This window comes from Gopherus flavomarginatus, chromosome 3 (genome assembly GCF_025201925.1).
Source record: "Gopherus flavomarginatus isolate rGopFla2 chromosome 3, rGopFla2.mat.asm, whole genome shotgun sequence".
NCBI classification, from domain to species: domain Eukaryota; kingdom Metazoa; phylum Chordata; order Testudines; family Testudinidae; genus Gopherus; species Gopherus flavomarginatus.
Window position 1 is genome coordinate 29642513 of NC_066619.1, and position 25041 is coordinate 29667553.

At 40.7% G+C, this 25041-nt stretch overlaps 1 protein-coding gene across 4 annotated transcripts in view; it reads right to left on the reverse strand.

Annotated features, from left to right (window-relative positions):
• Positions 1-17623, reverse strand: part of PRKAA1 (protein kinase AMP-activated catalytic subunit alpha 1) — a 34025-nt gene extending 16402 nt beyond the window's left edge. The window contains exons 1-2 of one of the 4 annotated variants that reach the window (XM_050947003.1): positions 17479-17623; positions 1317-1458 (exon numbers count right to left, since the gene is read on the reverse strand). In XM_050947003.1, coding sequence (XP_050802960.1) covers positions 1317-1458; positions 17479-17608 — 272 coding nt within the window. In that variant the 5' untranslated portion in view covers positions 17609-17623. The remainder of the gene's footprint in view (positions 1-1316; positions 1459-17478) is intronic. The other 3 variants (XM_050947005.1, XM_050947006.1, XM_050947004.1) reach the window with 3 other exon arrangements.
• Positions 17624-25041: the final 7418 nt, after the last annotated feature.

Sequence of the window (25041 nt, forward strand, 5' to 3'; positions counted from 1 at the left end):
TGCAACTAAACACTTGCATGGGAAGAAAAATTTAAGACTGAGCAAAAAAATGGTTAGGAAAAAAGTTCTCTCTCACTGTATAAATCATGATAGTGTTGAACAATTTCCTAGAAATAAGTGTGCACTGCAATCTCAGAGTAAAGGAAAGAGGTTTTAGTTGTCTAAGCTTGCAGTGTTTTAACTGAGGAAGATTTGGATTTGGGGATGGAGGATTTCCCTGTTGGTCTTCATTACAGGTGGAACTCTCTAGTTTTTAGGTGTTACCCTAACCCAGCTCTCATATAAAAAACTTCCCATCCAAGCATAGTGGTGGTGAACACCTGAGCTAACTGGTCCATCCTGGGGTACAGGCTAAAACCTAAATGCTGCTTACACTCCAACTGGAGCCCACACACATTGCAGGATGGATGCAGGTAAGCCACTTAAGTGCTGATAGTCCTCCAGTGCCTTCCTCCAACCCCCACTCCCACCTGTGACCAGAATGATAGACAAGTTCTCCCACATTTCACTAGGAGAGAACCAGAGCAGCTCAACTTACTGCAGTGCTAAGTACCAGGGGATATAATCCTACAAGTTTTAATGCCTCATATGAGCAGAAGTACTAGTGCGGATGCCAGATGACTGCAGAATTGCCCCTCACAGATGAGGTAGGCTAACCCAGGTGCTCATACCTGAAGGCTGATCACTTGAGTTAACTCTGCAGTGAGGACACACCCTTTCAGAGTTCTTCCCCTTCTATATACTAAAGTCATGTATGCAGAGATTTCTGATTCCCTGGCTCAAAAGAAACTTCTAAAAGGTAAACCTACATCTGGATACACCATACTGCACTAAGTGGCATGAAGCTAGAAAAACACTTTAGAGTAGAATAAGTCTGGACCTCCCTATAGAACTATTTCCCCTCAACTCCACCCCAAATTACTCAACCATTTTGCAAACAGAAAAATAAGGTCCAATATAACCACTTAATACTAACTAGCAGTCGAGACAGAAGGGTTGTGTGTTTATTTCTGTTAGCGATTCCATTTATGAACACTAGATTATTGATGAGTTTGCAACCAACAAAGATTTAAGGAAAAAAAATCTCTTCACAGAAAATCAGTTTCCTTAAAATGCGTTGCAGAAAAAGCACTGGAAAAAATCCAATATATCTGAAATTGGACAGCTGATTGGGGGTGGGTTACTGCTCCAATAAAATGTAACATTGCTTTCTACTTTTAAGTTTACACTGTTATATTTCATATTTTATGTTAAGAGTGTTACAGGTCAACAATGCTAATTATAGAGGTAATAAAAATTTAAAAAAAAAAACTTACAGTTTAATTATATGAGGATGTCTAAAAAGCTTCAGGTTCTGAATCTCTCTGCGGATTTTTCCTACTACATCAAGGCTGCGAATCTTCTGTCGATTCAATATCTTCACTGCCACTTTGTGCCCGGTCAGCTCATGTTTGCCAACTGCCAGGATAAAGGGAACAATCAGTCAGGATTGCCAAGCACTCTTCAGAAAAATAAATCTCATTTGGAACCTTTTGTGGCCTGGAAACAGCCCAGCAAGATTAGAGTATTCCTCCTATCCCCATTATCCTGGAGAAGGTTATAGGTGAAGTTTTATTTAGAAGTTCCCCCTCCTCTGTATTTGCAGGGTAAGATCAGGACTCAAGTACAAGAACAAACCTATACCCCTAATGCACTAGCTTTGTTTAGTCAGGGATTCTGTACGTCTTTCAGGGCCTTGATATTTTTTCATGTGTTCCTGCATTTTTGCTATACCTCAAAGAAGAGAATCATCAACTGAAAGGCTATTTTGTATTCCCACCATTACCCTTCTTGTTAAGCGGGGATCCCATTGGCCTACTGTGCATAAATCACTTAAGCTTTTTGGCTGATTTGCTTGCAAGCCCATATTTCTCTGGAGCTATCAACTTGAAAGTCTGCTCCCCCCACTTTCTCCAAGGAATGTTCTTCTGCCAATAATCAGAGTCTTAGGTTTTTCTCCCATTACTTTCTACATAGAGTTATTGCATACCATATGCTTCATCAGTTACTTTGAAGGTTTTTTAGCAGTTATTCAATCACAATTACAGTTGGCAATTAAAGTCTATTTAACTACACTTCAGTCCATCTGAAATTTAGAAGTTATAGTTATTTTACCACTACTTATTTACAGCACAAACACACTAATTAGTGGTAACATGCCCAAAAGTTTACCAATATTTCTTTTATGTTATAAAGATAGCCTAACCACTAAGGAATGGTTCAAAAAAATATGGAAAGTTGTGGTTATGAAAAAGTTAACCAATTACAAACCCAGTAAAAAAGACAGAAGACATAACTAAATAAATATCAAAGTAATTTTTAAAATACTGAGCTTAAAAAATGCTGAACCTTTATTTTAACTGGTAACCCAATATTTTCCCCCAGTTCAGGTTTAGTAGATTGAACCTGAACCATAATTTTGTCCTATTAATAAATACCAGTTCAAATTGGTTCTCTGGTTGAACTCCCTAATCCTTTGTCAGATTATACTGGATAAATAGTGAGAAGAAGCTATGGGAAAGATTGCAGTATCTCTTATCTCCTTTTAATTTATTGAACAAAAACTTCCAAATTCTTACAGGCTGTTTAACAGTGAAGTTTAATCTTCCTAAATAGCTTCTTATTCTAATATATTGATTAGCCAGCCCTTCCCCTAATTCTGCTCCTCAAGTCTTTCTTCCTCTTAGGACTTTTCACCAGCTCTAGCTCCCAATTTCCCTAGATGTTTCCAACAGTTTCTAGAGAAGCCAAGAACCTAGCACCAACTTTTCCTTTACACCACGTGGTATCTCCCAGTGTTTCAGCTGCTTGCAGTAGAACTTGTATCATAGTGCTCTTGAAAATGTCCAGAGACTCAGCTGCTGTTCCCTGACACAGCAGCACCTCCCATATGGTCCAGTAGCTCAGTTAAGTGTGGCGAGCAGCTCTCCCTGGGTTAGGAATAGCAGCAAGATCTTGGTGGTTGGCATTATTACTTCCTGACATCTTGACCATTTTACTTTCAAAAGATCAGCTCCTACCTGGTTCCAGCCTCACTGCTCTACCTTTCCTACCTCCTAAAGGGTCTGGGAAGGTTATATCTATATCTATAACCTATACTGTTAGGATATTAACATCTCATTTTGGTCTTGCAAAGACAACTTATGCAGCTAGTAGGGATGAAAAAAAGTTAACTGACCCATAGAGGGAACAGTCTGCTTTCACCCAAGTCTACAATAAAAATGATACAATACAGCAATAAAGAGTCAGAGGAAAGTTAACAGTTCTTGAAGCAGTTGTCCACAAAGATCCTACTATAGGTTGTCCATCAACCTTTTAGCCAGCAGTGTCAACTGAGGCTGTGCACATGATCTCACAACAAGGTGTTATTGGGGTTCAATTATTCTATTGATAAGGCCTCCGATAACACAAGCTCAATCAAAAATAGATCAGCACAATGCAGAAAGGTCATTATTTTATAGGGGGAACAGTTTCACAGCACTTACATCTTTCAGTCTGTCCCAAAGTGCAAGCTCAACTCTATTCGTATATATTCTCAAGTTTACAACAGACAAGATTTTAATACATTATCCAAGACTTACACACCAGTTCTTACCGGTTTCTTATCTTGTTTTGAAATTAGCTCTCCAAAAATCAAAGCTTATCTGCACTAGCTGTAACTTGGTACAGCATGCATGTTGGTTAAGTAACAAGATCTTTTATCTTAGCCTATCTTTCTGGTATGTTTCTGCAACTAGCACAGAAATTACATTTTACATTTCCCCTCAGTTAAACAACTTAAGAAAAAAAAAAAACAAAACATTCTTGGAAAAACTTAACATTAACACAACTCATAGCTAAACAATTTAACAGATCACGTTTTCAGAATGTTTTGTATCTTATTTGCTTACTACTAAATACTTTTTCTTAGTTGCACAACACACCTTAACCAGTCAAACAAACAAACAAAACAATTCACATATTTTTGGTGAAAACATCTCCTTCCAGCCCTTAGTACAATTCCATTCCTTATCTGGTAAAACTACCAGTGCAGCATTACATTAACTGTAGCTTTACAAGCTAGAAGATACTAGTTTTCCCACTTCTCTTATGGCCTAGCCATAAAGCATAATGAGACTCTGATCAGTATTGTCAACAGTATAAAGAGAAGGGCATCCCCAACTGCCACTCAGTTACTTCTTACCACCTGAGTCCCAATGTCCCGTTTCCCCATAGCTCTTAGATAGTTTAGGATTACAATTAGCTTAGTGTTGTTTGATAAATTAAAGCCAATTGGGCTAAAAAACTTCAAAATCAAATATTATTCCTCAGCGGATCTACTCCTCAGTACCAAGGCATGACTAATGGTGCAGAGCAAGTTCCCAGACTTTATACTGTGTCCTGCATCAGAGGCTGCTGTAACTGTTAATACACACACTGATGCTTCGTTGCTTTGTCTAGGGATGTGACTCTTCCACTGTGCCATTTGTAGCTTCTCTCCCTTCCCCTCCCCCACAAATGCACACAGATGGGTTATGATGCATGTGAAAAAATATTTTAGATGGAGAAATCTATGCAGTGTGTCTGACTCAAAGGACCAGCTGCTGTCTGCTGTGAAACCAACTTCAAGTGCCCCAACTACATGGATGTCATTCCAGAAAATAAAATCTGCTAGTCAAGAAACTTTCAGCTGCTGGGAAACAGAGTTCCTTCACTATCCCATTTGGGTCAGGCAGTGGCTTCTGCTGCCTAAGACAGGAAAGATCACAGATCTCCTGGTGGAGCTTAGAACTAAGCCAAGAAGAGAACAAAGTTCATCGTGCTCATGTACCAAAATCAGCGCCTTTGAAATCACATTGGCACAGAGAGCCTAAGACTGAAAGATCACATCTCTTACCTTTTGTACCACTTCCTGCTTCATCAACCCTTTATAGATCAGCGTCACCTCCTTGACAACATTGTCATCTCCACAATCGGCCTCAGTTATCAGCACTGCAGTCTGACAAGACTTTTTCCAAGAATGTACTTCCAGTACTGATGGCCTCGGTTCTGCCTTCATCTACTAAAGCTGCATTTATATCTCAGGTGGACATTATGATCACTGATGAACCAGAGTCTTCATTGTTGTACACATCTCTTATCACGTTTTCAGGGTTCTGTTGGTATGGGAACCTAGAGGTATCAAACATAAATCCCTCCCTGTCCAGTCTCATCAGTATGGGAAGCTCCCTCACAGGCTTTAAAAATCAGAGACTTTTCTTGTTTCCACTCCACAGATACCTGCAGCTCCATTATTGGAGCTTTACTTTTCAGCATCCTCTGAGCCTCATAAGAGTGCCTAGGAGATATCTGCCCTAACACAAACTATTTCGTGAAAGTGCTCCTGTCAGAAGTTCTCAGCACAAGTCTCATGCTCCAGAGAGGTGTCTCATGCCATGGTTCCTTCCATTGTGGCACTATATGTTCTTTCTTTATGGGAAACTGATCCAGCCCTATTAATCTCAGAATCTCATAGCCTCTACTGCTAGTTCCTTATTTTACTTCAAGGTCCAATAGTAAGATTGCCTCCTCCTAAAAGTTCTGCTAGGGAAACTCAATCTGTCCATCAGGAATAACTACAATCTGCAGACCACAAACATCTTAGTGAAGAGGAAGACCTTGTGGAAGAATATGAGGCTCAACCTGGGCCTCTGCTCAAAGCCTCCTCCTCAGCTGATGAGGGTATGGCACCTTAGAAGTACATCAACTATAGATAATTTCAGAACCTTTGAGGGCCTTCTTAAAAGAACGGCAAACACGTCTGAGATCCCCATGAAATTTTACAAGAGAGATCAACTAAATCTGTCTTTCTACATCTGAATATACTTACCATACTGGGTCCTGCAGGTGAAAGAAACCAGACATTCTCCTGCCTGAGGATCTTGCTAGAGCTTAGATGTTGGATACCTGGAGTGAGGTAGTGTGTTATGCCCAAAGCAGAAACAAGTGCATAGGGAACTTTTAAAACAAAACTTTAGGTACTTAAACCCTTTATAGATCTGAGCCCAAGAAAATGTATCCTCTGGGGAGGAAAGTTGACTTTTCTGCTAGTTTGCAAATTCATATAGTCAGTTACCACGATGTACTGGGCAAGTACAATTACATACAATGGGACAAAGTGTTACAGCTATCTGAGAAATTTCTTTCAGAAGGTCCATTGATGGCAATAACCATTTTGCAGGTCTCGTGGAGTACCTCCAACACTGCAACCAGATCAACTGCCACTGTGGTCAGTATGAGAAGACCATTCTGAAAGCAGGTATTCCAAGAGAGGTTTAGGCCACTGGTGAAGATCTGCCTTTTGAGTGCCATGATGTTTAATTTTAAAACTGATGAGATACAGCACACACTGAAGAATTCCAGTCTGACAATCCAATTTCTGGATCTGTGTCATCTCAGGAGAGAAAAAACAATTTTTTTTTCATTTTTTAAAGGCAGAGGCCTCAGTCTTCCTCATACCTGTATCAGAGAGCTAGCGATTTTTCTAGGAAGAGACCTCATTTCCAGAACAAGAATTCTTCTTTGACTATGCACTCTTCATCAAGTCCAATCACAGAGGATCTTTACACCCCTTCTTTCCTGGTTTTTTTGGTTTTTTTTTTTGGGGGGGGGTGAATATAAGTTGCAATTAACTACCACCAATGGGTCTTAAAGTTGTACAGAAAGAATTTCAATCTCTGACAGCTCCACATCCCCATACCTCTTCGGGAAACCTTCTCAACACTCTGCTGAACGCAGAGAAAGATACTTTAAGGAGGTGTAGTGAAGGAAGCAACACCAGTTTTTAGCGATGGTTTCCACTCTCACTACTTCCTCATCCTGAAGAAAAAAGGTGGATGGTGGCCAATTTTAGATGTGTTATGTCAAGTTTCGGATGATCATCCTTTCCTTCATAATGCCTCTCTTAGATCCCACAAACTGATTTGCAACTCTCAGCTTGCAAGACTCATACTTCCATGGTCAATTCATCCAACACACAGGAAGTATCTAGGATTCACAGTCAATGGACTTCATCTTCAGTTCAGAGTCCTTCCATTCAGCCCGTCAACAGCTCCAAGGGCACTGATCCCTAAATGAGCTCCTATTACAGCCAGACATTTGGTAAGCACAGAGGTCTTGTCTTCTTATCTGAACATATGGCTGATCAGAGGTCAGGTCAACAAGGGCATCTGCAGTTCCTCATCTGTTTTCCAAGGTAGGCCTCAGGATCAGCCAAGTCAAGTCTACCTCACTCCTATTCAATCAATTCATAACAGCAATCCTAGATTCCAGGCCAGTAAGTGTTCCTTCTTCAGAAATTTTCAACATAAATCACATCACTGATCACATTCAGTCTCCCTCAACTATGGATTTGCCTCAGCCTGTTGCATTGTACAACACTCAGTAATTAGATGCACGGCTACATCTCTAGTCCCTTCGCTTTTGACTGAGGACATTTCATCATCCAAACAGACACACAAATTCCTCACAAGATGCTGTCATCTCTCCTTATTGGATGGCTTAGTGGATAGCTCCTCCAAGTGTCTGCCAAGGTGTTCTGTTGCATGTACCATCCCCTTCAAAGACTATGGTGACAGACATTCCCAAGATGAGTTTGGAGAGCTCCTCAAACACAAGGCATATGGTCCCACGCAGAGCCTCGATTACACAAAAATGTACTGTATTTCAGGGCAGTTAAGTCTAGCTTTCAAGGCATTTCTGCCCCTCATTCAGGGGACCACCACTGAAATTCTGTTAGACAATATACATAAGCAGAAAATCCCTATTATGTCATACAGCAATATATCTCTGAGACTAGTATCCTATACTGGATCAACCCAATAGCTCTTCACTTTCTGAGTACACAAAACAATATGGCAAATCACCAAAGCAAAAAAAGTTACCACAAATGGGAGTTGCAAAGTTCAGTTCTGATTATGAATCAGGTACTCCAAAAGTGAGGTCTTCCTTCGATAGACCTGCTTGCTACCAACATGAATATGATGTATCCAATGTTCTGTTCCAAGCAGAAGTGTGAGTTATACAGCAGGTACATTTCTGATCCAAGAGAACAATAATCTGCTTTATGCCTTTCCTCCCATTCCATTAATCCCCAGAGTTCTAAGAACTCTTCACCAAGACAAGGCTTGGATGATAATGATGGCCCCAGCCTGAACATGCCAGTTCTGGTATTCCAACCTGAGACATCTACCAATCAATCCACTTCTAGATCTACCAGGCATCATTTCCCTGAGCGAAGGCCCTGTACTTCATCCAACCCAGAGTCTACAGCACAGAATCTTGCAGCCTGAGTTCTGTGTAGAGATCACGGTTGGCAGCTATACAAAAGATTTGGATTCAAAGTAGAAAGTCCTTTATTAGAAAGACAAATCAAAGCAAACATTTTTTTTCTTTGTGGTCTATTCAGAATAATGTACAAACCCCAGACTCTCGTATATCAATCATCTTTGATTACTCATCTTTAAGACATGTTGAGCTTTCAATTAGCTTTGTTAGGGTCCACTTGGCTGCTATTTCAGCTTATCCTCCGCCAGTGGATGGTCACTCAATTTTTTCTCACCCTGCAGTATATAGATTTATAAGAGGCCTGACTGATGCGTTGCCACCAAATGAGGAGCCATTTCCCACTTGGAACTTGAATACAGTACTTCCATATGTGATGGGCCAGCCATTTTCACCAATGGCAACATGTTTTGTTTCCCTTTTCTGTTAAGACAGTGTTCCTAGTTGCTATCACCTTGACTTGCAGGTGGGAAGGAATTCAAGCATTAATGGTAGGGTAGCCATATATCATGTCATAAAGACAGTTACACTCAAACTGCACCAAGATGCTTGCCCTAAGCAGTTTAAAAAACTTTCATACCAACCAGTTTATACACTTAAGAGTGTTTTCTCCTAAACCACATAATTCTCTAACAGAGAAGAAAGACCACACACAAGATGTACACAGCTCTATGCCCTTTTATCTTTGTAGAAAAAGATTTTCATAAGCCACCTAGACTTTCTGTGGCTTTTGTTAATAAGTCTAAGTGTCAGGCTGTTTTCTGTGAGACTTTCAAAATGGGTTACAGACTGCACTAAGATGGCTTACCCTGAACAAACTTGCTATTCCATCTTTAGTTAAGGTATACTCCACTAGGGCCCAGTCAATATCTGTGGCTTGTTAAAGAGGAATCCCTATTCCCAAATATTTTTAGAACAGCTACCTGGAATTCAGTTCATACAAGTAGTCCCTATCCACTGTCACAGCTTCTAGATCAGATGCCCAGTTTGGCAAGGCTCTTCTACACTCACATAAGATAAGGATGCCAATCACCTGCAATGGGATCCATGTGGACAAATACTCAAAGAAGAAAGACTACTTAACATATTTTAACAGTTCTTTGAGATGCCTTTGTCCACGTGGATGACATGACCTGCCCTCTTTCCCTGCTGATATGGAGACATTACTTGGATTTCTGTGTTAGTGAAGGAATTCAGGGCTATTGGGGCTATTCCCAGGGGCATGAGGGTTAACAGGCAGCTCCAATGGACAATGCTGGCTAAGAGGTTCCAGGAGTACACACACACTTATAGTGGGATGTTTATGGACAAAAGCATCTTGAATAACTTTTTATTGTAAGGTACTTAACTTCTTTTTAGGAGTTAGAACATTGAGTTTAAGAAACTTGAAACAATGTAGATATCCAAGGAACCAAAATCTCACTGAAGAGAGGATCCCGGAAATTAGACAATAGTGAGCTTTTCAAATGTCATGAAACTTTACTAGCACCCGAACAGTTACACACCCAATGTTTTCCGTTATGAACACTAATATTTTGTTTGACTGTAAAAAGTAACCTACCCTATGAAAGGAAAGTTCAGAAATGCTGCTGTAAAGAACTGGTTATAACAGATTGTTCAGGGCTCAAAAAAGTACCCCATACTGCTGAATCTGAATTGTGAGCAGAAATATCCTTTATTTTTGCCAACCAAAAAATCCATTCCTTCACCTGGTTGTGCAGTGTTTAATCAGTAAGGGGGAATATGTTTTTCTATCCATGTATCTCCAACCAGACTCGATTTTTGTAACTGATCTTCCTTTCTTGTTAGCAGAAAAAACAGAAGATTGTGTACTATTGATAAACTAAAAAACAGTAACAGAGGTGCTGGAACAATTTATATAGTAGGGGTGCTGAGAGCCACTGGAACCAAACTATAAACCCTGTATATGATGAAACCACTTCAAGCCAGGGGTTCAGCAGCATCCCCAGTACCCCTAGTTCCAACACCTATGAATAGTAAAATGAAATAGTTATTTACTATTTCTAAGAGGAAGATAGTCGTAGTTTGAAATTAAGCTAATTTACTAAGGTACTTCCTGTTCTCAACCCAAAATGTTGCAAGGAGTTCTGGCATGAGTAGTTCAAGGCAACTGACACAGGCAAAATAGACCAGACTCATTGGTGACAGATTGTTGGTTATTTTACAGATCCAGTTTCTGAGATGAATTCAAAGCAAGGCCTCAGAGCCCAAAATATCATCTAGATTTCTGTAGGAAAGTGAAAAGGGACAGGTGAAATATTTTCTTCCTTAAAGTTATTCAAGACATACTGAGTAAGGACAAGCATGTAATAGAACAGAATTTTCTTTTAAATGGAAACACTTTCCACTGATAAGACCACAGTTTAACCTTTAAAAAAAAGGTACCAACTTCAATATACCCATTAGTCCTCCCAGACAAGGGCTGCTACTGAAAGCATTTTCTTCTTGGGTTAATGTGCCATTCAACATATGGGGGCTGGAAGCTTTAACAATTGTCTGCACGCACCAAGATTTGCTGAGGGGACAGCATTTATGTGCCTTAATCACAGAAGTAGAAGGCAAGCAAAATGGAAGATGGCATCCTGTGCATGGGACCTGACTACCAAAAGAGCTGACAGTTCTAAAGTAAAGTCTGGCACACACTGACCCTTTAAGAGATCCCTGGTCCTCAACCTAAAATACAACAAAGCACTGTTTTCATCTGAAAATGAGTTCTCACAGATTCAGCGATTCCAAGACCTGAAGGAACCATTGTGATCATTTAATCTGACCTATCTAACACAGGACATGTCACAGAACTTCCACAAAATAATTCCTAGATCATATCTTTCAGAAAAACATCCAATCTTCATTTAAAAATCATCAGCGATGGAGAATCCACAACCACCCTCGGTCAATTGTTCCAATGGTTAATTACTCTCACTTAAAAATTTGCACCTTATTACCAGTTTGAACGTGTCTAGCTTCAACAACTTCCAGCCATTGGGTTTTATTAAGTATTCAGTGTAACAGAGATGGTAGAGACCACTATTAAATATTTGTTGCCTGTGTAGACACTTATAGACAATCTTCTCTTTGTTAAGCTAAATGGATAGTTTTCAAGGAGCTCAATTACTGTGTTTTCTAATCCTTTAATCATTCATATGGCTCTTCTCTGAACCCTTTCCAATTTATCAACATCCTTCTTCAATTGCTGAGACCAGAACTGGACACGTTATTCATGTGATTGAACTTAAAACATGAGTAATACCAAATATATAGTTTTCTTGAGGGGAAATGGAGAACAATTAGGTTCACAATAAAATTTTACTTTCCTAGATTCAAAATTCTGATTCCATCTACATGCTTAACATTTTCCATATAACAGTGACTCCAGCTACTGTGAGCATCTTCAACTGTACAGATGGCAGAACCAGCCATTTATTTGCAGAGAGGCCCAGGGAAGCCACAATTTGACTTACCCCCCAAGCTCTAAAAAGCAACTGAGGAGGGGCCACTTATTTAAATGGCATCTCCTAAACTGATGCTATGGGCAGTCATTTAGGCACACAACCCAACAAAGTCCCATTTCGTGTATCTCTACACCGTATGCTGCTTTTGGCAGCATGTAGTATACCTTTCCATATAGCCCCCGTTAACTCCTACATAAACAGAAGTGTAGATGGCGAGGCATGTCTTGGCCAAGTAAAGACATATCTGATGGTGTTACCCTACATACCCTACATGGCTCTCTACTTGCCCATAGCCTAAGCCAGGGGTCAGCAACCTGTCAGAAGTGGTGTGCCGAGTTCATTTATTTACTCTAATTTATGGTTTCGCGTGCCAGTAAAACAATTAAATCTTTTTAGAAGGTCTCTTTCAATAAGTCTGTAATATATAACTAAACTATTGTTATATGTAAAGTAAATAAGGTTTCAAAACATTTCAGAAGCTTCATTTAAAATTAAATTAAAATGCAGAGCCCACCTGCACCTGTGGCCAGGAACCAGGCAGTGTGAGTGCCACTGAAAATCAGCCTGTGCCCCGCCTTTAGCACGCGTGCCATAGGTTGCCTACCCCTGACCTAAGCCATGCTTCCCTGTCCACCCCGCTATTTTTAGCAATGTAGTGTCCTGCTGCTGCAGTCTTTCCCCGGGAAAGATTCCAGCAGTGGGAAAAGGCTCTGGAAAGGAAGAGACAGCACAGAAAGACCCTGGCAGCTCCCTGCTGGCTGGAACCATTCACCACCATTTAGAAAAAGACTCTAGCAGAAGTGTGTGAGGGGAAATGTTAGCAGTGCCTTTCCTTGTCTTTGGGATTCTTTTCCCACCATGAGGAAAGCCTCCGGCAGCAGGGACGGAAGGCACAGTGAAAGGCTTTGACAGAAGGGAGCTGCTGACCCCTTTCCCCACTGAAACATGTAGCTACACAACACAGTGTGGATGCACTGTGCTCTTCACTGCGGCATGTAGCTACACATACACTACATGACCCCAGAAGTGGTGTATAGCTCAGATGTAGCCCTAGTTGAGCTTTATACTCTTCGAAGCTAGAATTATTTTATCATTCCTAAAAAACATTTTGAATCATAGGCAAAAGAGAATCAGACTTGGTATAAGCTGTCAAGTGCATCAGTAATAGCTTGGTTTGTTTTTTTTAAGCTGCAAGATCAGCAACTATACTGATGGATCACCTCTACTTATGGTGAAAGTCAGTAGCACACATTTGCAAGTGTTAATCTGCAAAAACGTACGTTCAGTAGTTTATTCACAGTAATCACAAATTATCAAGCTTCATAAACTATGATAAACTCGAATGCCAACGTGGAAAGTTTTAGAAAACAGGTTTAGTCTTGACTGCAGTCTGCATAATGAAGTTGTTCTGTCAACATAAGCTAAACCTGTTTTTAAGTTACCTAGAAGAGAAAACAGTCAAGATTGAAGGTTGTTTTAATCACACTGTAGCTTGAGTTTGCTTATTTTGACAAGTAAAGAATCTAAGTTTAGAATACCTTTGACTCCTCTTAAAAATAGAAGTTAAACAAGTTCATACACATTAAAATAAGTCATAAGTGAAAATTATGCACACGTCTTTGCTGAGCATCCACGTTATTTGATCACTATCATCTCTTCCACACTTATTTTCTGGTTTGGCCATATGCAAAAATTTTGTTAAGTGCTTCAGGACAGACGTATTTGGGCATTTTACACAGACTAAGATTTCCAGCACTAGTTTGGGAATTGGAATAGACAAAAAAGTCCACTATTTTATCTTTAGTGTTTGAAGTCTTATGAAGAATCTTGCTTCCCCTAATTGCACTTTGAAATGTGACTTTTTACCTTTTCCAGTTTCCAGTTGGAATCAGAACCAATTTAGGATGCAAGATTTTAAACTGGCAGGAAAAAAAACCCCTAGATTTAAAAAAAAAAAAAAAAAAAGGTATGTTGAGTCCTATTAAATATATTTACGCCAAAATGTTTGCTTAACAAAAGGGAAATTAGTTTTTAAATTCTAGCTTTGCTTTTCTCTTGGTTTCTCTCCTTTATAGTATTTCAACCTCGACTGCAGATTCCTGAAAAATGCAACCTCCCAGAGAGGGCTGGACTTGGAAGCCAAGGATTAACCACACTTACTGCCTAGTATAGTGGCTCTCAAGCTGCCACTTTGGGCTGCCTTTATCAATATAACGAAGTATCCATTTTCAAGAAGTAATGATTCCTGTTTGTTGAAGCCAAGTCCAGATTTGGGGGTTCCATAAGACCATCTGATCATCTTAAAACCTCTCAACACAGTGCACAATTTAGGCCTTTATCATGGGCTTTAATGTATATTCAACTATGATCACATTTGTTGATGACACCAAAACTGGAGACACAACATGACACCGAATGACAGAACCAAACTGCGAAGTGAACCAGCGGTGGGGGGAGTAAAGCAGAGGAAATCACTGAAGGCTACAGCACAACAAGGGGAGATTTGCTACTATAAGTGACAAATTTTATATGCAAAAAGAAACAGTCCAGTACAGATACTGGCTGCAGGTTGGAGTGATGTAACCAAACTCTGCTCATTAAAGTGTCATCTTCTCCCTATCCTTTTTCCCCCAGATAATCAAGCACTATAATTTTTGTAGGAAAGATACAAAAGATGTAATTAGTAGAGGGATACATGTTCGCTTCTTATAATGAACAAGCTACAAAGAATAAGTAAGATTAAGAAATGTCTGAATGACAGTTAAGTTTCCTACCCCTCTTGGAGAGAGCACCTTCTTACAGTGATTCCATATTTCTTGGCAATGATCTGATAGCTCATTTAAAGTGGTATGCTGAAACTCCAAATAGCAGCAATCCCAAAGAGGAACATTCCTATATTTAATTAAAGCGTGTCTGAACGTTTCATACATCTCACTTCAAGGTTTCATAGTGTTTAAAAAGACTTTTGAAAGGGGTAGTGATTAGTTCATAAACATAGAATTTTAAAAGTAACTCTGCATAGTAGGCACTTCAGTTTTTGGATTTCTTTTTACCTGGTATATATTTTTTATATTATGGGTCATAATGGCTTAACTACTGCAGAATGTTATTTTCCTGTCTTCCAATAAATTTTTTAGAGTTTAGTTTATCTCTGTTTTTCACACCCCGTCATCATTTTCTGGATGAGGCATATTCTGGCTAGGGTTTGGCTCTGTTGTGGTGCACAGCAGCTTTACAGGATATCACTACCACAACCCCAATAATCATAGGTGAAGAAAATTCCATCCCTTTCACAAGTCCAGATACTCTCAGTTCTAGGGCTTCTGAGATTACATGGATCAAAACCCTCTTGCTGCTTTTGGGCAGATGGATTCAAGGAGAAAGAACAGACATTGGAAAGGAATTAATCTGCTGATGGAACAAGGTCTGACGGATGGCTAGGTGCTGGATTTTCCTTTGGATGTGGCAACAGCATGCTCCCTTTACAGATTTCTCAGTGGCAAGAACAGCAGCAAGCTTCCCGCACTCACTCTTGCCACCTATGCCATGTCTATACTGGGGACTGTGTCATGTTAGAAAACAGGCTAACATGATGTTAGATATGACTTAACACCCAGTGCAGACAAGATCAAGCTGTGCTTAAAGCTGTGTTAATCATGGGTCACCTCTAAGGTGAGGAAGCCAGCTGACATTTAAAAAAAAACAAACAAACAAAAAAAAAAACCATACAGCTTGTCCTCATCCATCCTAACGTAAAAATAGGGTTTATCATGCTGGCTAATATTTTCCAACACAATATTTTTTCTAGTGCAAAGCCACATGCACATGAACACAGAATCTCATTCAAGAATCTTGCCCTCCTTGAAAGATTCCCTTTCCCACCCCCAAAATGTATCTTGTTAAACTCAGCTCTGAGGGGAGATTTTTAATTTACACATCCACAATATATGAACAGGACTCTCACATATTTTAAGATATTGAGGTCTAGTGGATTCAGCACATTAAGTCCTAATCTCAGAGTTCTAATATTGGCTATAGCAAATAGTGGTGTGAGTGTAGCACAGACATGCGTATCCACACTCGTTTTAATCTAGTAGCAATAATAGTGAGGAATTGGCAGCACAAACTTCAGTGCAGGTTAGCTGCCCAAATACAAACCCTCCAGGGATCTGAGGTACTACTTTGGCTGCTAGCCCACACTGCCACATCTTCACTATTATTGTGGTTAATTTGCTGTGTAGACATACCCAAGGCCATACAATGAGTACATCAAAACTTTTCTATGCTTACATTTCCCCATTTGTAAATTGGGAAAGCTTCCCAACTTACAAAGCTGCTGAATATGACTGTTTATGCAGCACTTTACATTGTCAAAGTTTCATTTTAAGTACTTTGGTGGCAATATCACAAAATTAAGTACAAAAACTAAATTAAATGTTAACTGATGTTTTTATTGCATAAATCAGAATATTCTAAATACAAGTATGGTGACAGTCACTCTTCTGAAGATGTGATACTGAATTTCAGCAAGTAAGTTTTCTTAAGTAGGTTTGTTTTTTTAAATGGAAAAAAAGGTATTCCTCCTTTAAACAATGGTTACTTCTTGTTCTAAGACAATAGGTCCCACCTATTGTCAAAATCAGCAAATTCAGTTGTAGTTTCCCACAAATGCTTACAACATAGCAGAGGCCATTTCCACATCACTGTCTACTGCAGCTGATTTCAAAAAGCACTGCACTGATTGCATTATTTTTCCATGCTGTAACTACATTACTAAAGCTGGAACCCAAATGTTTAACTAAGGCCTAACTGAAATGTCAGTCTCATGTGTCCACCTTCTACAGATGTCCCAATGAAATATCATCCCCGCACTCAAAAAGTTGTCCCTGACCCAGCTATCTGTCCCTCTACTGAGAGCAGAAGTCCCAGGAATTTCAGGTTAACAGTCTTTGCTCGGTTTTGCTTTACCAGCCTCTCTCACTGGTTTCTGGTTAAACTTCAGGAACACGTTAAAACGCAGGACCTGCCATACCAAACCCGAGGATTCATCTAACCAATTATCCTGTCTGAAACCGTGGCCTAGCCAACACCGGGAGAATGACTGTTAAACCCTGGGGAGTTCACTGGGATTAGCGCACATGACCAGGCACAGCCCTGATCGCCTTCATCACCCTCGCCAGTGCCAGTGGAGGAGCGAGTCCCGTCTATCGGGATGGGCAGCCGGTGGCTGAGAGGTGCAATTCCTGCCCGGCGGATAACTGTCAGGGGCCCCGGGAGCGCCCAGCCACGAGCGAAGTCGAGCCAGGGGCCCGGGCAGCTCGGTGTGTGCCCAGGCCGCATGGCAGCCAGGACCCCCGGGCGCTCGCCGCGTACGCCTCGGGCACGGCGCGGGCTCCACCCGCTCAGGCACGGGCCTCCAGCACAGGCCACCCAGCGCGGCGGAGCTCACCCGGGAGGGCGCGGCGCCCGATCAGGCTGAGGCCCTGGGGAAGCGCGACCCCGCGAAGCTGCTGCGGCGGGTACACAGGGCAGGGGACGAGGACCCAGCTCTCTCAGGCCGGCGGGAGGGGTGAGCGGCCCCAACTCCCGCAGCCCTCCCCGCCCCGAGGAAAAAGGGCAGCAGGTCCCCCAGCCCCTCGGGGGCGTGGGGCGCTTCGGCTCTCACCCTTGACTTTGCCGAAGGTGCCCACGCCCAGCGTGTCCCCCAGGATGTAGTGCCCGATCTTCACCCGCCCGTGTTCATGTTTCTGTTTATCCGCCGCCGCCATCTTGAGCCAGGAGCCGAGTCTGCGCATAGCGATAGCCCGGAGAGATACAGGGGCTTGGGGGAGGAGCAAACACGCAGCGCCCGCCCGCACCGAATCCCGGAAACGGAGCCACACCGGACGCCAGTCACTTATCGCCTTCCGCAGGGGCAAACCACTTCGCCTTTCTGGGGTGGTTCTGGAGTCATCTAACTGTGCACCTGGCGGGGGCGTGGCGCAGGTGGGCAGCTGCAGGGCTCGCGCGGCGGCGGGGTGCGGCTGCTGCTCCGTCCTTGTCCAGTAGTTGCCCACGGCCGGGGTTGTGCATTGCAGTCCTGGTTGGGACGTTCAAGGGGACCGATGGGGGAGGAGAATAGAGAAAAGGATGCCCACCTCAGACACCCACCGTTCCCCCTGCCGCCTTGCAAAGGTGACTCTACAGGTGGGGGAAAAGCCGAATGAAAGGGGGCAATCTCTGGAAGATCTGGAGTGAGGAAGGCAGGGTGTTGAGATGTTAAGTTATGACAGGCTTGATGAAGCCTCTCTTTTAAATGCACATGTGCCCAGGCCAATTAGTGTTACCAGCTCAGCCAGCTGGCAGTTCCTTCAGGAAACCAGCATCTCCAGAAAATTAAAACACTCACTCTAAATATTCCCATTTTCAGGGCCACCTGGTCTCCTTGGTGGGGAGATACTGCACAAACTGTGTACTTATAATAAAAATGCTGTGAGACAATGCACCATTTTTCATATATGAATAAAATGTTACCATTGTGGGTTCAGTGATGAGTATCGTTAGACTGCCATCAGAGTGGGATTTCCTACAGACTGCGACCTGGTCAGTTGTAAAATTTTGCAGAGAGGGAATCTGCCTCTGTAAATACTGAAGTGATTTTTTACATGTCAAGTTTTAGTTTTTTGGGGCCAGGCATCTTCTGGAGAATACCTGCAAGTTTATATTGATGCTAAATGAAGCTGCCTACATCCTAATCATATTTGAGATGCCAGTAACATAAAAACTATACTGTATTTTTCACTTCCAGGAACCATTCAAGATATTGGTTATTTACTGTGCACTTAAATATGTATCCATCCCTGGTTCTGGCCACATACATTACATTTAAGCATTAAAATTAAGAAATAAAATGGACAAAAAGTCAATTCAAAGAGACCCCCCAGTCCTGAATAAATAAAACTCACCCTGTTTTAGCTTTGCTAAAGAAATGACCTGAGAAAAATGCTATTCTTAGAAAGACATACAGATGTGCTTAACTTTGACTTGAATAGTCCCATTGAAGGGACTAAAGGTCAACAAACAGGTTATCAGGCTAATTGAGGCGGAGGATTCTAGAGGCAGGGAACCTCTGCTGACCATCCTTGCCTCCAGAGTTCAACTGTGGAACCATGGAAGGAGAGAAGCACTCTATAAGGTAGTGAACACCAAAACTTTATGGGGTTTTAGAAATTAAAACCTATACATTGAACTGTACCTAGAAAAAACATTAGCTAACGAGCTCAAAGTACAGAATAAAATGACCCACAAATAGACCTGTGAAGTAACTGCATTTTTAATGACACCTATAAATTCAGTCTTTCACTTGGTCCCCCACCCCAACCTTTTCATCATCATTTTAAATCATTTGGGAAATTGAGTGAAATTTTTAGCTATTTTGGACATGCCCATGTGCAGCTCAGATCCTGTTGCAGGAACAAAAACAAAAAGATAGGGGAGTCAGCATCCTTATCAGCTAACCTAGAAGAGCCCTAAGTCCTCCTACCACAATGATAAGCACCCTGATCCCCCAACTGGTCCTACTGACATATTGCATCAGCACTGCTCGCAGAAGAGAAGGAAATGTACTGAACCCAGATATTACAGCACTTCCTCTTTTCTTGAATATGATGCTGTACACAAATGAGACTGGTGTGCTCTCCTCTCCCAGCCCTTGCATCCAGTCTCCACTGAAGACTAGATTCTACTATTCTTACTGATTTCAGTGAGCCCACTTCTGGAATAATTTGCTACCCAGTTAGAGTAAGAATGGCCACACTTGGCCCTAAAGGAGTAAGAGAAATTGGCAAAGAAGAGGAGAAAAGGAAAAAGCTTTGGTTGCTGCTGCTTTGTTATGGTGGAAGGGCGACATAAGTTATGATCTATAAAGCCGTTAAAAGTCTATGTCCCAGCTACCTGTGGGACTGTCTCTCTCCGTGTCACATTGTAGTGACTAAGGTATAATCTACACTAGAAGAAGTTTGCTAGTATAGTTTATATGACTCCCCCAAACTTACCAAGATACACTGGCTAAAGCATTCTTTTCCATTATAGGCAAATAGACAAGGACTTTTGCTGATATAAAAGTATTGTTAGTTTAGGGGTGTGATTTTTTTTTTTAACATTACAAATACTGTCAAAGGTTATTAGTGTAGCCCTGGCATAAGTTGACCTTGAGGGTTCTTCTTGTCAGATCCTAGAACATGTCCACAACTAGCAGCAAGGTGTTCTCAAGGGACCTTATAAAAACAATATGCTTTCTGTAGGACACCAGAAGCAAATTAGGCAATTTTTATTTAGTCAGGCCTTCAACTCACAATTGATGGTCACAGCGAAGAGTGCTTTAGCAGATGGATTTGGTTGACTGACGAAATGTCTGCAGTCAGTCGCTCCAGAAACTATAGTACTGTACGTATGTATTTGCATAAATTTAACTGTAGTTAGGTGCACAGATGCTACATATTTATAGACACTGAATATATTTAAATAGATAATTAAAATATAAAAACACTGTCAAGATTAATTTAAATACTCAAAAATTATATTAATCTTCAATTTGACTCACTGTACAACCTGTATAATTATATATTTAAGACCATAAACAGAGCTTATTAGAAAATAGAATTTTTGTTGTATAAAAATTTATGACACTTTGAAATTTTCTTCCTGTCCAAATCAGGACAAAAGTAAAAAATTTAGAAATTTATCACAGAACAAAAATTCTGAAGTATTTTATGTAGGAAGCATCAAAATGACATCTAAATACAGTATTTTGTTTAGCTAATGTCAATGTTTTGTTTCAATAACTCTGAAACAATATAGATATAAATGATATAAACATTGAATAGAATATCTAAATAAGTTTTTAAAAGTAAAAAATAGTCTACATAAAACAGTTGGAATAAAATAAGTCAAAACTAGATGAGAGACTAAATGAAATCTCCATCTGAATTTGAATCATACTGAATTTTTTTGTCAACACTTTCCTATAAAATGTTTAGATTTTGATGAAACAGCATTTTTAAGGAAAAGCTAGTCAATTTTTTTTTACAGTATATTCACGTATGCATCTAATAATTCATACAGGAATAGGATGTACAACATTTGTTCAATGTGTTCTAAATAAATACTATGAAAATGTTAACTTTTTTTCCTTTCCTGAAATTTGTTACTGTAACAATATGTGGGTGCCTGCAAGATGTTATCCTGTGAGAAGTCATCATCCACCTCTCTGGCTTAATTTATAGTATGTTATAGTTTTTATAAGATCTGTATCACAGTTATTGAATTTGTAGACTTTGAAAGCTGCACAGTGTGTTCTTGAAATGGTTATCAACTCCCTGGTGAAAGGCACTCTTCTGCAGAGATCATTAATCTTGCAAGAGAATCTGTTTCTGCATCTGTTAAAGAATATTTCTTACATTACACCCCTCCTACATAAATATTAAATACAATAATTTAAAACCGATTCCGAAGCCTGTTGAAGAATCTCGTTTACTTCAGTAGGTTTTGGATCAGCCCTTAGTGCAGAAATTAGAAAGTAAGATGGTGAATGTTTTATTTCTTGTAAATATCATAAAGAATCATAGAATCATAGACTTTAAGGTCAGAAGGGACCATTATGATCATCTAGTCTGACCTCCTGCAAAATGCAGACCACAGAATTTCACCCACTCACTCCTGTATCAAACCTGTGTCTGAGCCATTGAAGTCCTCAAATCATGGTTTAAAGACTTCAAGGTGAAGAGAATCTTCCAGCAAGTGACCCATGCCCCACACTGCAGAGGAAGGCAAAAAAAAACTCAAGGCTTCTGCCAATTTCCCTGGAGGAAAATTCCTTCCCGTCTCCAAATACGGCAATCAGCTAAACCCTGAGCATGTGGGCTAGACTCACCAGCCAGACACCCAGGCAAGAATTCTCTGTAGTAACTCAGATCCCACCCCATCTAACATCCCATCACAAGCCATTGGGCATATTTACCGCTAGTAGTCAAAGACAAATTAATTGCCAAAATTAGGCTATCCCATCATACCATCCCCTCTATAAACTTATCAAGCTTAGTCTTGAAGCCAGATATGTCTTTTGCCCCCACTACTCCCCTTGGAAGGCTGTTCCAGAACTTCCCTCCTCTGATGGTTAGAAACCTTCATCTAATTTCAAGTCCAGACTTCCTGACGGCCAGTTTATATCCATTTGTTCTTGTGTCCACAGTGGTACTGAGCTTAAATAATTCCTCTCCCTCCCTGGTATTTATTCCTCTGATATATTTATAGAAAGCAATCATATCTCCCCTCAGCCTTCTTTTAGTTAGGCTAAACAAGCCAAGCTCTTTCAGTCTCCTTTCATAAGACAGATTTTCCATTCCTCGGATCATCCTAGTAGCCCGTCTCTGAACCTGTTCCAGTTTGAATTCATCCTTCTTAAACACGGGAGACCAGAACTGCACACAATATTCCAGATGAGATCTCACCAGTGCCTTGTATAACGGTACTAACACCTCCTTATCTTTACTGGAAATACCTCGCCTGATGCATCCCAAGACCGCATTAGCTTTTTTGGCGGCTCATAGTCATCCTGTGATCAACCAATACTCCAAGGTCCTTCTCCTCCTCTGTTACTTCCAACTAGGGTGACCAGACAACAAGTGTGAAAAATTGGGACAGGGAGTGGGGGGGTAATAGGAGCCTATATAAGAAAAAGCCCCAAATATCAGGCCTGTCCCTATAAAATCAGGACATCTGGTCACCCTACTTCCAACTGATAACCTGGGGAGGCATAACAATAGTTCTTATTATTAATCCCTAAATGCATGACCTTGCACTTTTCACTATTAAATTTCATCTTATTACTATTACTCCAGTTTACAAGGTCATCCAGATCTCCCTGTATGATATCCCAGTCCTTCTCTGTATTGGTAATACCTCCCAGCTTTGTGTCATCTGCAAACTTTATTAGCACATTCCCAATTTTTGTGCCAAGGTCAGCAATAAAAAGATTAAATAAGATTGGTCCCAAAACCAATCCCTGAGGATCTCCACTAGTAACCTCCCTCCAATTCACCATTCAGTACGACCCGTTGTAGTCTCCCCTTTAACCAGTTCCTTATCCACCTTTCAATTTTCATATTGATCCCCACCTTTTCCAATTTAGCTAATAATTCCCCATGTGGAACTGTATCAAATGCCTTACTGAAATCGAGGTAAATTAGATCCACTGCATTTCCTTTGTCTAAAAAATCTGTTATCTTCTCAAAAAAGGAGATCAGATTAGTTTGGCATAATCTGCCTTTTGTAAAACCACATTGTATTTTGTCCCAAGTACCATTGACCTCAATGTCCTTGACTACTTTCTCCTTCAAAAATTTTTCCAAGACCTTGCATAGTACAGATGTCAAACAGAAAGGCCTGTAGTTGCCCGGATCACCTTTTTTCCTTTCTTAAAGATAGGAACTGTGTTAGCAATTCTCCAGTCATATGGCACAACCACTGAGTTTACAGATTCATTAAAAATTCTTGCTAATGAGCTTGCAATTTCATGTGCCAGTTCCTTTAATATTCTTGGATGAAGATTATCTGGGCCCCCCTGATTTCGTCCCATTAAGCTGTTCGAGTTTGGCTTCTACCTCGGATGTGGTAATATCTACCTCCATATCTTCATTCCCATTTGTCATCCTACCATTATCCCTAAGCTCCTCATTAAAGATTGATGCAAATTATTTGTTTAGATATTGGGCCATGCCTAGATATATCCTTAACTTCCACTCCATCCTCAGTGTTCAGCGGTCCCACTTCTTCTTTCTTTGTTTTCTTCTTATTTATATGGCTATAGAACCTTTTACTATTGGTTTTAATTCTCTTTGCAAGGTCCAATTCTACATGGCTTTTGGCTTGTCTCACTTTATCCCGGCATGTTCTGACCTCAATAAGGTAGCTTTCCTTGCTGATCACTCCCATCTTCCACTCCTTGTAGGCTTTCTGCTTTTTCTTAATCACCTCTCTGAGATGCTTACTTGTCCAGCTTGGTCTACAATCGCTGCCTATGATTTTTTTCCCCTTTCTTGGGATGCAGGCTTCTCATAGTTTCTGCAACTTTGACTTCAAGTAATTGCAGGCTTCCTCCACCTTTAGATTCCCAAGTTCTTCAGTCCAATCCATTTCCCTAACCAATTTCCTTAATTCTTTAAAGTTAGCCCTTTTGAAATAAAAAACCCTAGTCACAGATCTATTTTTGTTTATCCTTCCATTTAATTTAAACTGAATTAGCTCATGTTCGCTCGAACCAAGGTTGTCCCCTACAACCATTTCTTCTATGAGGTCCTCACTACTCACCAAAACCAAATCTAAAATGGCATCCCCTCTTGTTGGTTCAGCAACAAGAATCCATCAGCTATTGCATATAGGAAAACCTATTATTATTATTATTACTAGCACTTGTTCTCCAGTCTATATCCAGAAAGTTAAAGTCTCCCATGATCACACAATTCCCATTAGTATTTACTTCATTAAAAACATTAAACAGGTCTCTATCCATATCCAGATCAGATCCCGGCAGTCTAAAGCACACCCCAAGCACTATCTCAGGGAAGGTTCTAGTAGCTTTCTTCCCCAATGTGATTTTTGCCCAGACAGACTCTGTCTTATCCATTCCATCCCTTCTTATTTCTTTACAGGCTACCTCATCATTGATATACAATACTACTCCACCACCTTTGCCTTTATTTCTGTCTTTCCTAAACAGCACATACCCCTGAATACCTGTACTCCAGTCATGACTACTGTTCCACCATGTTTATGTTATCCCTATAACATCTGGTTTCACTTTCTGCACCAGTAACTCTAGTTCCTCCATTTTGTTACCTAGGCTCCTCGCATTGGTGTACAAACGTCTTACTTCTTGCTCTTTGGCTTCACTCACATTCTTTACCTCGTTAGGCCCAGACATTCTACCACCAGTATCACCTATTAGAATTGTATCTACAGTACCCTTCCTCTGTATGTCCATTCTCCTACCCACGACAGTATCCTTTCTTGCTTCGTTTTCTTCCCTCTCCATGTTAAAATCCGGCTTGGAAATTACCTGGACATCTCCCAACCATCTCCCCCCAATTCCTAGTTTAAAGCTCTCAATCAATTGTGCCAGCCTCCCTGCTAGAAGTCTATTTCCCTCCCTACTCAGGTGAGGTCCATCCTGAGAGAACAGTCCTCTGTCCAT